At 37.6% G+C, this 15976-nt stretch overlaps 1 protein-coding gene across 8 annotated transcripts in view; it reads left to right on the top strand.

Moving 5' to 3' along the window:
* The first annotated feature begins 5474 nt into the window (after nt 1–5474).
* The window catches only part of PATJ (PATJ crumbs cell polarity complex component), a 395870-nt gene continuing 385368 nt past the window's right edge, over nt 5475–15976 (top strand). For 4 of the 8 annotated variants that reach the window (XM_073234045.1, XM_073234043.1, XM_037024295.2 and 1 more), the window contains exons 1-3: nt 5476–5619; nt 14689–14745; nt 14844–15010. In XM_073234045.1, coding sequence (XP_073090146.1) covers nt 14724–14745; nt 14844–15010 — 189 coding nt within the window. In that variant the 5' untranslated portion in view covers nt 5476–5619; nt 14689–14723. Of the gene's footprint in view, nt 5620–11193; nt 11354–14688; nt 14746–14843; nt 15011–15976 lie in introns of all 8 variants that reach the window. The other 4 variants (XM_073234040.1, XM_073234044.1, XM_073234041.1 and 1 more) reach the window with 3 other exon arrangements.

Below are 15976 nucleotides of genomic sequence, written 5' to 3' on the forward strand. Positions count from 1 at the left end.
AATATTTTAGTATTGTAAATATATTTAAAATTTCTCTTAAACCAATTTTGCATTTCAAATTAAAACATTTAAAAAAATTTTAAATTTATGCTTAGAAGTTTAAGTGATAGGATATTTTAAATTCACTAGTTCAATCTTTACACTTCCTGTTTTAAGTGGACTTGTTCCTTCTCTTTCCTTTTTTCCTTGTTTCCTCCCTATATCTCTTCCTTCCTTCCTTCCTTTTTCTCTTTCCCTCCCTTCATCCTTCCATAAAAATATTTATCAAGCATTTACTATGTGACCCAGCAGTAAGTGAAAACATACAGACTCAAAATATGAAGAGACAAGAATCCGGTAATTAGGCACTTGATGTTTGCTAGGGGAAAAGACAGTTAAAGAACTATTTTATAATTGAAGCACATACTAGTTACTGTGGCAGGCCAGGGTTTTGGTTTAAGATATTGCCCCCAAAGCAGTCCTTGGAACACAGTATTTTGTCACTAGCATCAGAATAATTCAAAATCCAGGCCAAAATGAAGGAATGGACTTGTATCTCCATAGGATACATGACCACCTAAAAATGTGCAACCTAGAAAACTAACCATTAACTTTAACTTAAAAAAAAAAAAAAACACTGGTGTGTGTAATATACAGCTCAACACTATCCCTCAGCCTCATCCTGAGGTGAAATTTAGGGAAAGAGATAGGGGTCAAGGATTTGGTAAAATCCAGGCATAAAGGTCAGAATATCTGTTACACATAGTATCTGGTAATAAAATACATTTTACATTTTGACTACCTTCTTTCAAAATGTTCTTTTTTGATTTTCAAGAAAAGATCTAAAGATCAGAAGGTGAAAGAAACAACTTTTTAGTTTTGAGTTTATTGAAATTGTGAAAAAATTAGGTATTTTCCTGCTGATTGCAGTATTATTGCTGAACTTCGTGTCATTTTTCATTTGAAATAATTTGAACAATTACAATTATAAACTCAAACAAAAACCATCTCCCCTGAAAGTAAAGAAATAATAAAAATCTTGACTTTTGAATTGCTGCTTTATTGAAAATTCACTTCCTCTTCTTCCTGTCCCTCAATCTATTTTCTCATGGCTCAGTAAAATCTATTACTTTATTTCTTCCCAAGCATAGTCTCTGATCACAGAACTACTACATTGTCTGATTATAGTAAGGAAGTTCTTAAATCTCAATAGTAGGCATATTTTCAATGCCAAATATCTTTATCACACAAAAATCCTAGAGAATCCTACAGAAATTCTACAGAAAGCAAGGGACATGAATAGCACAACTAATATAGAAATTGCTGTGTAGAAATATTAGGAAAAGGATTATCAATAAAGCCTGAAGCAGTTTCCTTTGGGATTCAAGGATCTGCACAATGGATCTCACCATTGCTGATTTTAGCATGCTCCTAATTACATTAACAGAGTTTTGCCCATAGCAAAAGTTTCTGAGAAAATTAATCTGACTCCTGTTTTCCATGGTTAGGACAGAAAAAGAGAGTAAAGGCTGTCACCCTGCAAAATTTGTTTATTTGACTACAATGGGCCATATTTTTCTCTGGTGATAAATTAAAAGTATCAGAAATCTGGTTGATCTTTATTATAGTCTTTTGTGCATTTGGAATTCTACTACATCCGTGCTATCCTCTCAAGTATTTCTGATTGTATCTTTTTGGTGCACTAATCTAACTGTCTAAAACTCAATTAGATTAACTTTGACTCAGCACTTAGTAAGGCCTACTATATGCCAAGTACATTTCATCTTGAATATCAAATGTAGGATTTAAAACTGACTTTATCAAGAGTCCTGCTTCTCAAAAAACAAAACAGAACAAATTGGCTTTTCTTACTTTCACCACCAATATCCTTTTTATCAGGTTCAAAACTTATAACTATTTTTGCACTTCAGTTTTCAGCTTTATTCTTCTTTAATCTGTTTATCTAATCAGTAAGCAACTGATATTTTTTTTTTGAGAGGGCATCTCTCATATTTATTGATCAAATGGTTGTTAACAACAATAAAATTCTGTATAGGGGACTCAATGCACAGTCATTAATCAACCCCAAGCCTAATTCTCAACAGTCTCCTATCTTCTGAAGCATAACGAATAACTTCTTACATGGTGAACAGTACAAGGGCAGTCATATCACAGAAACTTTTGGTTTTGATCATGCATCATGAACTATAAACAATCAAGTCAGATATGATTATTTGTTTGATTTTTATACTTGATTTATATGTGAATCCCACATTTCTCCCTTATTATTATTATTATTATTTTTTAATGAAATGCTGAAGTGGTAGGTAGAAGCAACTGATATTTTTAAGTATTCATTTTTTTATCCTGAATTTTCACCCTGTTTCAGGTATTCATTGTTTCCTATGTATTTTGCTATAGTAGCTTCTCCCTTCCTCTTTGATTCTAGGCCCTCTCCCCAACTTTGTCAATCCATTTTTTATACTGACTCTAGCATATTCATTCATTTAAAAAAAAAAGACAAAACCTTATGTCATATTCAAAATCTTATTTAACTCCTATTTTAGCTCCTTGCCATTTATTCAAAGGAACTGAAAACTTAAATCCACACAAACCTGCCAACAGATGTTTATAGCAACCTTACTCATAACTGCCAAAACAAAGATGTCCTTCAGTAGGTGAATAGATACATAAACTGTGGCACATCCAGATGAGGGAATATTATTCATTTCTAAAAAGAAATGAGCTATCAAGCCATGAGAAGACATGGAAAAACCTTAGATGCCTATTACTAAGTAAAAGAATCCAATCCGAAAAGGCTATTAGTTATGATTCCAACTATCTAACATTTTGGAAAAGGCAAAACTATGGAGACAGTAAAAAGATTAGTGGTTTCCAGGTGTTGAGGGGTGCAGGAATGAATAAGCAGAGCACAGAGGGCTTTTAGGGCAGTGAAAATACTATGATAATATAATGGTAGATGTCCTTATACATGTACTGCCCCTTACTGTATACATGACAATCCATTATACATGGATTGTCCAAATCTATACAATTTACACCACCAAGAGTGGCCCTAAGGTAAACTATAGACCTGGGGTGGTTATGATGTGTCCATCTATGTTCATCAGTTACAACAGATGTACCACCCTGGAGAGGAATGTTGATAACGTGGGAGGCTATGCATGTGTAGGACCACATATATAAGATATATCTGTTATAAGAAATATAAGAAATATAAGAAATATCTGTTATCTTCCTTGAAATTTTGCTGTGATCCTAAAACTGCTCAAAATTTTTAAAAAATAAATACTGAATATCAAATTTTAAAAAACAAAATAAAAATAAAGTCCTACTAAAAATTTTCAGTTCTTTAATTTCTTAGAGATAAAGGATAAAGTCTTATAACCTAAAGTTCTCTGTAGCATTTTCAGGTCCTCCACCATCGGCCCTAGCCTCGTTTTATTTACTACTTTTCCTGGCTCTAGTAAGCAGAGTCTCACAAGCTCATTTCCATCTATATGCTGCTTCTTTAACCAAAAATTTCCTGGGTGCCAGGTATGTGCAATACACGTATTCCTTCATTTAACCTTCAAAACTACCACGTGAAATAAGCACTGTTTCAGCAGTGTCACTAATGAGAATTAAAGGGTTAGGTAACTTGCCAAAGTCACATATTTTAGGTGGAGTCAGGATTCAAGTTCACATCTTCTAACTTCAGAGATGTGTTCTAAAAAAATTGTATTAATCATCATTCTATGAATAAGACACTCTTGAGGCTCCTCAGAGGTTAAAAAATAAAAAACTGTGCCAAATGTATTGAATAAATACATTTTAAAAAATTCCCGATAAAAGCCCAAGGGAAGCTTACATTACCAAGGCAGAAATGCGGAGAAAATAGATTAAGTGTGGTAGAGATGGATATTTGGGGGAATAATCATGCAGGCAGCTTCTCCTAAGAGGTGAGACTTTTGAGATTAGCCTTGGGGGAAGGGTAGGATTTATGGGACACTCCAGGCATGGGAACGGGGATGAAACCTGTAGAAAACCTATGGTATAGCAATTCCATGGACATACAGCAGACCTGGTTGGCCAGAGAAAGATCTTGCAGAGGTGAAGTAGATTAGATTGAAGAGTCAGCAAGAAGAGGGGAGTTTAGAGGGCCTTGGATACCAAGAAAAGGAGTTTGAACTTTGTTTCATGGTCAATTCAGTCACACTATTATTTGAGAAAGGGGAGCTATGTTCATAGCCATCATCAAATGTTAGAGACCCAGTGTTTGCCAGGTGATGCTTTGAGATAATTGGCTTCCAGTTATATGCTGCCCTCCTGACTTGGGGAACATTTCCTTTTACGTTTTACCTTAGGCAAACCCCAAACACCCGTTAAGACCTATTTCTGTCTTAACTGATGCTTTCAACAAGCACAATAGATATCTTTGTGCAAATTCCGGCTTAATTCTACTTGGCAATTTAAGTTATTGTGTAAATTTACTTCCCTCAATAGTTCCAAAGACGTATGGGCCATGCTGAAATGTGTATCTTTTTACCAGGGCTAACAAGTGATATTTCCTTTAAAACAAGCAAACTAACAATAACGATATAAAGTGCAAGTGTCTGATCTTAGATGTCTTTATTTCGAAGTTGTTTTTTATATATGCCTTATCTTCCTTGAGGACAAGCATCTCATTTTTGGCGGTTTACAGAGTCAACCACAGTGCTTAACAATGCTGCCTTTATTCAATGAATACGTACTTGAAGATGATTCTGCCTTTAATGTTTGGACCCTAGTGGACAAAGTAAAAGGCCTATCATCAAAATTCTAATCAGTTATATTAAAGAGAGTGGAACAATGCCACTGTAGGTTTCACACACATCTTCCTCAAAGTTATGATAATAAGAATAAAAATGTTAAAATGTATAGCGAAGTCAGCACTGGACTTAAGAGTCAGTAGATCCCGTCTTGGTCCTAAAGTTTGGGCAAATCACTTGTCAGGGGCGCAGTTTCTTCGTAAGTTTCTTCACAGAGTAAATGAGGTCATGCACTAACTAGCCCTCGGCATATTATGGGTAAATAATGCTAAATTTGTTCCTTTCTTTTCCTTCACCAAACGAGAAACGAATAATAACCCCCAGTTACACTTCACATAATTTTCTGTTGGGTCAGTGGATAATCAAAACTCAAGGGAAGGATGATATAACAGGAAAGGAAAGCGACAATGAGGGGCGAATGTCTATTTGACCAATCCTCTCATCCATTTCCGTTCATTTCCTTGATCTTGGGTCTCGCTCTCCGCCCAGCCCTCCTACCCCACCTGTCCAGCCGGATCTCCCCACCCTGTTAGCGCCGCTGCCCCCACCTTTTCAGGCTCTTTAACCTTTCCTCGCTCAGCTGAACTTCACCTGCAGAAAGTAGAGAAGCCCCCGCCGCGCGTTCCCTCCCGGAGTCGCCTCCGGCCGCCCCCGCCCACCGCGCGCCACCCCTGCGCCCCGCCCCAGGCGGGGAGGGCCGGTGCGTGGCGAAGGCCTGCCAGGTGAGGCGCGGTCACCCTGGGCCTCTCACTTCCGCCCAGGTGAGGCAGGGCCGACGCCGAGCCAGCCCGCCCGCGCCGGGCGCCCACCCGCGCCTCCGCCGCACCAGGTAAAGCCGGGGCCCGGCTGTGCGGGCGCGCCCTGTGCCGCGGCGTCCCTGCGCCTCGCGGCCGGCCCCGGCAGCTCTTCCTCCGGCGTTCGCAGCCTGCCTCCCCGGCCCCGGCGCGCTCTCCGCCCGCCCCCTGGGAGGAGGTGGAAGCTGAGATGGAGGGCGCCGCCGGGCGTGGGGCAGGGCCCGCGGAGGGTGCGGGGCGCGTCCTCCCGAGGCGGGTCCGGGTTACCCCCCGGACCCCGCCCCTCGGTGTAGTGCTCGCGGGAGGCCACCGGCGCGGGGCCGCCCCGCCTCGGCAGGCCCTGCCGGCCCTCAAATCTCGGTTCAACTTTTGTTCCGGGAGGGGCAGGGATCAAATTTTGCACCCAGATTGGTGCCTGCGCGTCGCCCCCAGAGCTGGGCGGAGCCATGCCTCAACCCGTGACAGTGAAAGGTGTGAACAGGTGGTGGGGTGCCCAGCTCTCAGCCGAGGGGCGACTTGGCTCCCCGGCCCCATGCGGGCGCCTGGTGGTCACGTAGCCGAGCTCCCGGGCCGGCGCGGTCAGGCCTGGGCTCTGCTAGCCTCACTTACTGAGGAGGACCAGGCGCAAAGTACTCAGACCTCCAAGCCTTTGGGAAAATCACTGGATTCCTGCTTTAAGTCAAGCTCAGGAAAGCATTTTCAAGTCCGCCCCAGCTTCCTGGGCACACCTAGCAGGCCGAATTAATCTCCCCCTGGAGTGTTCATTTGGCACCTTGTCGTATCTCCAGATGGCTCTTATCACGTTGAATTCGAATTAATTGTTTACCGGTGTGTCTCCGTGATTGGGAGGGGGAAGATAAATCCGAGTTACACCACGGATGGTAATACCACATTCTAGACTGCCTAAACTCCTACTGGCTGCCACTTCATTTGCACTCTTCTTTCAAGAGAAAGGGTAGGGTGGAGATGGGGTAAAAACTCAAATCAGTTCATTTTGCAGCATCAAAAAAGTTAGATGAGATTGTGACTTTAGGCTAAAATGAGCTTGATGTTAAGCGCCTTTATAACGGTAAAATTTTAAAATATTAGAAAGTTAATAACTGTCGGAGCTCTTTAAACTTGAATTCTGAAAGAGATTTGCCCTTGCTAATTTGGTATCCTGTTAACAGTCACTTAAGATGAGCTTGGCATCAGAATAATAAATTAAGTTGAAAAGAAACTATCAAGCCCTCATCTGTTTTTAAAAATGCCTTAGTAAGTTCAACTCATATATTTATTAGTATTTTTATAACTATAAAGCTAACATTCTAGAAAAATTGGAATTTTAAGAAAAGGAGCTAAAAGCACACACACCCACATACCATTGAAGAAAACCACTAGTAAAATTGGGATCTATTTTACAGTTAGTATTCTTAAAAACAAAATCCTTATTCTCCCATAGTGATTTCACTTTTAGAACCTCGAGATTCTGAAAAGGGTTCAGCATTCAGTAATCCTTGTAATTGCATTTTTACTTAAAAACCCTTAATAATTATTCTTAAGCTCAACACCAAGCAGTGTGAATTTACTTGTTTTGTTCAAGTTTAACAAAAATATATTGGGTTGGAGAAGCCAAAGTGGGGTTTATTTACTTAAGACTTTGTTCAGCTTGTTTTTTCAGAAACAGGATCATTTCACCTTAATATTTGAGATTGCTTGAACATTACTATGTTGTTTTCATACTGTTTTGTGTGGATTTGGATTCCTTTTAAAGCCCTCATTTTAGGTTCTGGTGCAAATGGAGAGAAATGTAGAGCCTTCAGTACCCTTCCTTTTAGTAATCAGGATAAATCTATGCTAAAGATGTAGAGCCCACTTATTTTTTGCATTTGCCCAACTCTGCAGCCTGTGGAGTTTGGAGACATGGAATTTGGTCCACCTACCATATAACTCTTGGCAAGTCACTTACTCTGGTCCTCTGTGTATCCCATTTATATTGGATCTACATTACTGAGTTTTGGGGAGGTTGAAATGAATGTTCAAGAATGTCTTTGTAAACTGTAAGTCATTATTCTCCCACTTTTTGCTCCTCCACTGTGGTGTTTAATTTTGATAATAATATGGGGCTGTTCTACTTTTACTGAGAGTAATTCAAATTTATGAGTGTGTTCTCACTTTGATAGTTACCTTGATAAAAAGCTTAGAGGGTATTAGGTGATAAAAGTCTTTGCTAAAAACACTGTACAGGGATCTTTCTGAAAAGGTGTAGATTAAAACTGCATTGTAATCATGGTTAGTCACTTGCAGGTATGACTATTAGGCACTTGAAATAGGGCTTGTTGGGTTTGAGATGTGCTGTAAATGTACAATACACATCAGATTTTGAAAATTTAATGTAAAAGTCTAAAATACTTCATTAGTTTTTTTATAGTACTTATATATTGAAATGATGTTTTGTATATATTGGGTTAAGTAAAATATTAAACTTAATTTTATCTGTTTCTTTTTGCCTTTTTGTGTGGCTACTAGAAAAAATATATGTGGCTCTCATGTTTCTATTGAGCAGCACTGGATTAGGATTCAGAACAAGTATGTTTATCCTTAAAAGAGTTTACTTATTGAAGCACTTGCATTCTTATTTATAAACCGATTTCCTTAATTCCCAAGTTATAGGCCTTCCCATGTCCCACACCCTTTTGTATTCATTGCATTGGTGAAAATTTTTGTTGCTCAGTCTTATGAGAGATAATCGTTATTGATTATACAGCAGAATCTCAGCTAAAAGAATTTATTATTAGCTTTTTTTAAGCTCCTAAAATATCTTAAATAATTTTTCCTGAAAAGATATTGTTAACAATAATAGTAGTTACTATTTATTAAATATGTACCTGTGCCAGCCCAAGTGCTTTATAATATCTTATTTAGTCCTTTCAACTGTAAATGTTAGTAATTTTTATTAACTCTTATTTTAGAAATGAGGAAACTGAGGTGTAAGGAGATTTAAACGATTGGCTACAAGAACACAGAGCTGGTCCCAGGAGTAGAACCTAGGTCTTTATGATTTCAAAACTCATAGGCAGTAGAATCTCCCTTATTTCAAGAATTGGTTATTGAGTCTATTGGAAAAAAGTTGATTATCAAAGTGGATACTTAGTTCTGTTCCTTTTTTTGTGTTAGTGACCAATGGGAAACAATCTAAATGCTCATAACAGGAAACTGGGTAGGTAAATCATGTATTTGTACTATAGAGTATTTAGTAGTTACAGTGAATGAAGAGGAGTTGTGTATATCATGACTAAATCTTAAAAAGGTAAAGTTGAGCTAAAACAAATTGCTGGGGGTAAATATACTATTGATCACCATTTATATAGTTTAAAAACTGCCAAACAATAATACTGTAAACAAAGTGTGTTTTAAGAATATCAGATTTGAATTTTGCCTATATTGATAGCATGCATTTGTGAAGCTGCCTTGTGATTAAAAGTTAGTAAGATCTCTGTGACGTGAGTATTCTCTAATGTTGGTCTTACTCAACAAAACAAAACAAAGGCCTGCCTTTTGGTGTTCTGCTCACCTTGCCTGGTTTGTAGATAGCTTTCAGGCCCAGGTCTGCAGCCTTTCAAGAGCAGACCAGTTTTCATTTATCTTTAGCCTCTAGTTGATAGGTGTACTTTGATCATAGGGGCTTTGGTGTAGGGCTTCTGTCTTGAGAAAGGCAGTTTCCTATGGAGTTATTAAGCTCCAGGACAGAGTGTAGTTGTAGGGGGAGATGAGTTAAGTGGATGTTGAGGGTCAGGGTGACAAGTATTCCCTCTCTATTGAAGATTTGAAATATCTGACTCTCATCTTCAAAGAAGTTACCTGCTGAGTCATTAACAGTTGACTTTCCCTCTCCCCAGGGTGAAATTAAACCCCCTCAGTGGCCTCTAGGCTGTCTTCCTCTGTTACTACTTTTTTCAAAGCACTTTCCCCCTTATTATTTGAAATTGTAGGAACTTTTCTGCATATGCAAAATGGAGATGATAACACATTGTTAAGAAGATAAATGAGGTATGACTCAGAATAAGTCAAATTTTTATCTCTGCATAGCATTTTCCCAAATATTCCATTAATTGGTGATGGCTAAGAAGAGTATGGGTATTTTTTTTAAAAAAGCCACAATATTACAATACTTTCCTTCAGTCAAGTCCTGTACTGAACCAGACATGAAAAATTCATGGCACAAACTCTCTTGATCAGTTATGGAATAGAAGCTGCTGAATGTAATAAAGTACTTGTTCTCTGGAGGCTGTACTCCATGAGGACAGCAGCACTGTGTGGAATTGTGATGTCTGAGCTCTGACCAATTATAGGTAATGTATCTGACAAGTTAGACTCAGCATTACCATGTTTAAACAAAACTGGTAATTTTTCTTCTATGAGCTGCTGTGAGCAGCTGTTAGTTTTTTAGCCTAGTCAAATAGGTTAAAGTTGTTTGGCTGAGGATTTCCTATGATGGTGAGACATGAGCTCCATTTAGCCTGTGTGTGTACTGCTTGCTGGATGTTCTGCTGTAGAGGTATTGCTTTTCTTCCTTCTGTCTTCTTAAAGTCTTAGACTTTAGTTCCCTTCCCTAGATATTACCTCACACCATGGACTTGCAGTAATTTTCCAGGCCTGTTTTGTGGACATTGTTTGGCCTTTATTAAATATGAGTCAGTGGGTTGGATGACCCCCAGTTCTACCCTTAACCCTTACCGAGGGTACTCCACCCACCATGGTTTCTAAAGTGTACAGGATAATCCATTGGAAAGGTAGGAAGATGACAATAAGACCTTGCTTTTTAGTTTTTACCTTACTCTCAGGATCTTTCTAATGTAAGTTATGTTTTAAAACACACATCACAAGTGAAAATAGTAGTATATGTTTATAACTATACAAAATAGATTAGGGTGAGTGGTCAATATATTTTTGCTGATGGGAATGTATATTTGAAAAAGTTTGAAGACCACTAATCTATCCTATTACCAGAAATACCTTTTTAAATAGAAATCTGGACTCAATACTTCCCTACTTAAAAGCCTTTAATTACTTCCTGTTGCTTACAGGATAAAGACCAGTCTACTTAGTTGCTTACTATTATTTACAAGGACCATCTCAAAGTCTTATCACATCAGGGCTTCTCAGACTATCAGTGGTTAAAGATCAGGGATTCCCCCCTCATCTTTCAAGGACTGGTATTTCTGTAAAACAAATTATTAGAAAAATAATTGTTAAAAAAATGAAATATAAAAAGGAAATAGAAGGTAAGTGAAGCTTTTTTACTACTAAATTTAATAGATATACATTACTCCGCCACATTGCATGGTTTCTAAGTGCTTGTTCCCAGTTTTGGCACTTAACATTTTGTGGGCTAAGCATCAGCTCACAGTGTACTCCAAACTTAGAGTAACACTAACCTAAACTACTGTTTAATTTCTGCTATTTTTAGAGACCTTACACTAGGTCATTTAAACCTAGTTATTCTCACAGAAACTCATGCACCTTTACACCTGTATGCAGTAGTTCTCTAAATCTTGGCCTCTAGGCCAGCAGCATCAAGACCTCATGGGAACTTTGTTAGAAAAGCCAGTTCTCCTGACTCTTCTCAGGCCTGCAGAATCAGAAACACTGGCTGTGGATGCCAGCAGCAAACCCTCCAGATGGATCTGACGCATGCTCACATTTGAGAACCGCTGACCTGGGCAGCCCTATCTGTCCTTCAGACTGGGACGCTTCTGAGAGTGAAATGGAGCACTGTGAATGTTACTGGTAATTTGAAACTACCATAGGCAAATGTGGACAAATGGTCACAGTTTTTACACCTTGTTCTTGTTCTTTTATCAGAGAGGTTTCTAAGGTATTGTCATTCCAGCTTTCTCAAACTTCCCTGGGCAGGGCTAGTCACACTCCCTTTATGAGCTCTCTTAGCATACGGTGCACACTTCCCTTTTATTGTTTAAGTTATAAAGTTATAAAATTAATACATGTTTTTTAAATGAAGTTCAAAAATCTGTAAAGTAAAAGTAATTTTTCACCTCTCCATTCCCACTTGCACTTTCTAGGAGTACATAATCACTATTATTAAATAGACTGTCTTACTAAATCTAGAAACTTACTGTCTTGCCAATGAGTTTCAGCCCCGAGCAAGTTTACTATGGATTCAGTGAGAGAGGAATGACAATAGAACGTTCTTGGGTTAAAAGGGTTTATTACCCTGCTTGTGCTCCCAGCAATATGTCGAGCACTAGAAATATGTCTGTAATCCTCCTTGTCTCTGCCTCCGCCCAGACCACTGGGCAGAGCTCTTTATATAGTGACTCAGTCAATAATAGCTCATTACCTACGGGTGTGGAAGCAGTAGCCCAGCAGCAGGCCAGTTACATCATCAAGTCGTTTAGGTTCAGGTGAGGTTACTGGCCATAGGAACTTTAATTTTCCCCACACCTACACACACAAGGATTTTTTTCTTACAAAAGGGAAAATAATGCACATATCCTGAAACTGTTTTAACTATTCAATTGTGTATATTAGATAATGTTCCTGTTTTAACACAAAGGGTTGAATTGTCAAAGCATACTCATGTGAATGTGAGATCTTACTCAGCACCAAACCTTACTCAAGATTCAAACATTACAAGCAGGAGGGGTGCACAGGAGCCAGGCATGGAACTTCCTTGCTGTAGGAGCACCCAGCCAGAAGGCACAGCTTCCAAACAATGTCACTTTTTTCTACATGCTTAAAATACCTGTTTACATACTGATCGGCGTCAAGTCATTTATAAATGTACTTACAAACTTTTACTGCAATTTTTAAATTTGTTTACAGGAGTAAAATTTAACCTTAGGATAGATTTTTTTGTTTTGGGATACCAGACAAGTTCTAATATATACAGAAACATTTTTCTCAAAGGATGCCTTTCTTGTTTAGGGAATCCTGAGTTTTATACTCCTTTAGTTACACAAATAGAAAATGTCTGTGTGATTATCTCCCATCTTCCAGCCAGCCATGCCCCATAAATCCATACATTCTCAGATTACTTACAAAAAGCAATGAAGACAGATCAGGTATTTCCTGACATTTTAAAATGAAAGACTCTGTTATCTATTAAAACCTTTAGGGTGTTAGCAAGGAGGTCTGGTATGGAGCTGGGAATCTCTAGCTGAAGGAGTGAGCCACATGCTTGCTGTTAACCATTTCCCTACCATTCCCATTACAATACATTCAGACCTACTTTATTATTTTAATGACTGCTTTGAGAGTTTAGTTTTTCTGGGGCTTTTGTTATTAAAAACAATGCAGTAAATATCCTTGTACATTCATCCGTGTGCCCTTTTTCAAATATTTCTTTCGAAGAAACACTCAGAAGTGGATATTCTGGGTCAAAGAGGATGTACATTTAATATATTGATAGATACTGCTAAATTGTTCTCCTAAAAGATTATGCAAAATTATATTCCCACCTATTTTTCAGTGACATCTAGAGTAGAGGCTACCATTGATTAAAAAACAAAGCTGATCTGAGAGTAAAATGTAGCATCTCATAGTTTTAGCTTGTACTCTTTGATTCAGAGACGTTGATACGTTAATGACCGCAAAGCTGCTCTTGTCAGTCTTTTCGGGCCCATGTTGCTATACAATAGTACAGAGCCATTGTGACTGTCCTGTTATTCAGTTACCTGTCAATGGGTAGCTGTAAGAATTGCACAGTTGAGACGCCTAGCACATTGGAAGTGTTTCTATGATGCTCTATTCAGCAGTTCTTGTGGTAGTTTTTACTGAATTCACTGAACATTGGGATGCCATACATGGACCTTTTATCAATGCCAATGGCATTCCTTACTTGTTTTTAACATGCTTTCTTACTTAATGGCCTTGAATTAGAAGATAAAAATCTCAATTCAGAATCTGTATCCAGGGTTGACACCAGAAAATTTTGACTCTGTTACTCATATTTATTTGATGGTTCATTGCAACAATGTACCACTGGTAAAAATGACCACTGTGGAAGGGACACTTGCCTCATAGCAAAGGTTTGTTGGCTTTTTAGTTTTAGTTACATTATATTTTAGGCTGACTTGAGCAAATCACTGGAATTAAAACACATTATCCTAGAAAATGCCATATTGGGTCATTGCCTTGGAGACTCTTAGGTTACTAGTAAGAGTATGGGATCATTTGTGCAGCTGGAGATTTTCTTTCTAATCTCTAAAAATCTTCTTGGTCACTTAATTTGGATGTTCTTTTTCTAGCCCAGAATCCTTTAAAAAAAAAAACTTGAAAAGTCAAAGTATAATTTACATACAGTAAAACATGCTAATTTAAAAGATATAGTTCAGTGAATTTTGACAAGCATGTATGTCTGCATAAACAATACCTCATTCAAAACATGAAACATTTTGATCACCCCAGAAATCTCCCTCAAATCCCTCCCCAGTCAACTCCTTTTCACCCTGCCCAGGTAAATTCATCTAAAGTATAGATCAAACTTCATATGAATGGAATCATATAGTTTGTATCCTTTTTTGTCTAGTTTCTTTCCCTCAATGTTTCATCATGTGTAACTTTTATCCTTTTTATTTCTGAGTATCCTATTATGTTTATGTACCATAACTTGTTTATCCATTCATTTGTTATTAGATATTTGGGTTTTCCTGGATTTGGGCTTTTGTAAATAAAAATACTATGAACATTCATGTACAGGTCTTTTGTAGTCATATATTTTCATTTTTCTTGGGTAAGTATTTAGCAGCAGAAGTTCTGGGTCATATAGCAAGTGCATTTTTAACTTTATAAGAAACTGCCAATTTTCTGAAGTGTTGTACCATTTTATATTCCTACTTGCAACATATGAGAGTTCCAGTTGCTTCACATTTTTGTCAGCACTTAGTACTGTCTGTTGTTTTGTTTTCTAGTTTTAGACATCTTAGTGGGTATATAGTAGGTCCTCATTATGGCTTAAGTTTGAATTTCCAGAGTGAAGTCTTTTGATGAAGACTGTTCTTGAGATTTTTTTTTTAACTTTCAGTGGGACTAGAGACATGTATATATATATGTATACATACTAATGGAAAATCATCTTTTGTACTTAAAATTTTTTTTTTTAGGTTTCTTTAGAAGTTATTGAAGACAATAATTCAAAATGCCTGAAAATCCTGCTACAGGTATACTAGATATATACTTCTATCACTAAATTAATGATTCAAAAATGAACTATAAGATGGGATTTAACTTGTACACTGATTATCTTTCTTCAAACAAGATAAACTGCAGGTCCTGCAAGTTCTTGATCGCCTGAAAATGAAATTGCAAGAGAAAGGTGACACATCACAGAATGAGAAGCTGTCTATGTTTTATGAGACACTGAAGAGTCCGCTCTTCAACCAGATACTCACACTTCAGCAGTCCATCAAGCAACTAAAGGGGCAGGTAAATTACCCATCAGGGTTTTCCATATTGACAGATTCAAAGCAGCAAAGATAGAAGGAGATAGAGACAGAGGTAAACTGTCTGTAACTACTTTTAGTTCAGCAAAGGGAGTATATGGGGACTTTTGACATATGAGTAGCATTGGCATGGATACTTTAAAAATATTAATAATCAGTTTTGTGTTTGGCTTTGGAATATGGTTCTTGTAATTAAATATGTAAAGGTCAGATGCCTTGAGAATTCTTAACATTTTCTTCAAAATTATAAGATAGTGTTTAGCTTAAATATATTTTTGTCATGAAGTCTGTTTTCTAGCAAAAAGTGATCATGATCTTTTAGCACATTATTTATACCTCTCAATTATCAAATATTTATCAAATAATTATCAAATAAATACCAAACATCATGAGCATTCTGATTGTAAAGTCCTTGGAAGCAGTACACTTGGTGTTTTAATATTTATCTGTATTTCCTCCGCTACATTTAGCATAGTACGTGGACTCTTGCAGGCTCTAAATACATGGTTGTTGAATTATAGGATACAGTGCACCTCTATTTAGAGTGATGTAAAATAGTTTTAGCTGTCATCTTGGTTGCTGTGTTTCTGGGTTCTAAACTGATTGTAAATCATCTGTCTTAGATGCTGAGCTTGAGTAGTTACTCTATAGATTAAATTTGGGCAAAATTTTAAATGTAATTGAGATGTTTAGCAGAGTAAGTGAAAACTAGCAAAATTTGGGAAAAATATTTTTTGTCTGATGAACCAAATGTCTGCCCATAAATATATAGAGCAAGTGATTTTTTTAATAACTAATTAAGGATTAACTCTGCACATATATCTTTCTGTGAATTTCTTTCTCTAGATCAGAATTTATACTGCAATTTTCACACTCCCCATTTTGAAAGTTAGCTTCCTGTATTCTTTGGCCATGAAAGGAGTCCCATATTACAACAGTGAATGCTGTT

The sequence above is a fragment of the Manis javanica genome, chromosome 4 (genome assembly GCF_040802235.1).
Source record: "Manis javanica isolate MJ-LG chromosome 4, MJ_LKY, whole genome shotgun sequence".
Classification (NCBI taxonomy): domain Eukaryota; kingdom Metazoa; phylum Chordata; class Mammalia; order Pholidota; family Manidae; genus Manis; species Manis javanica.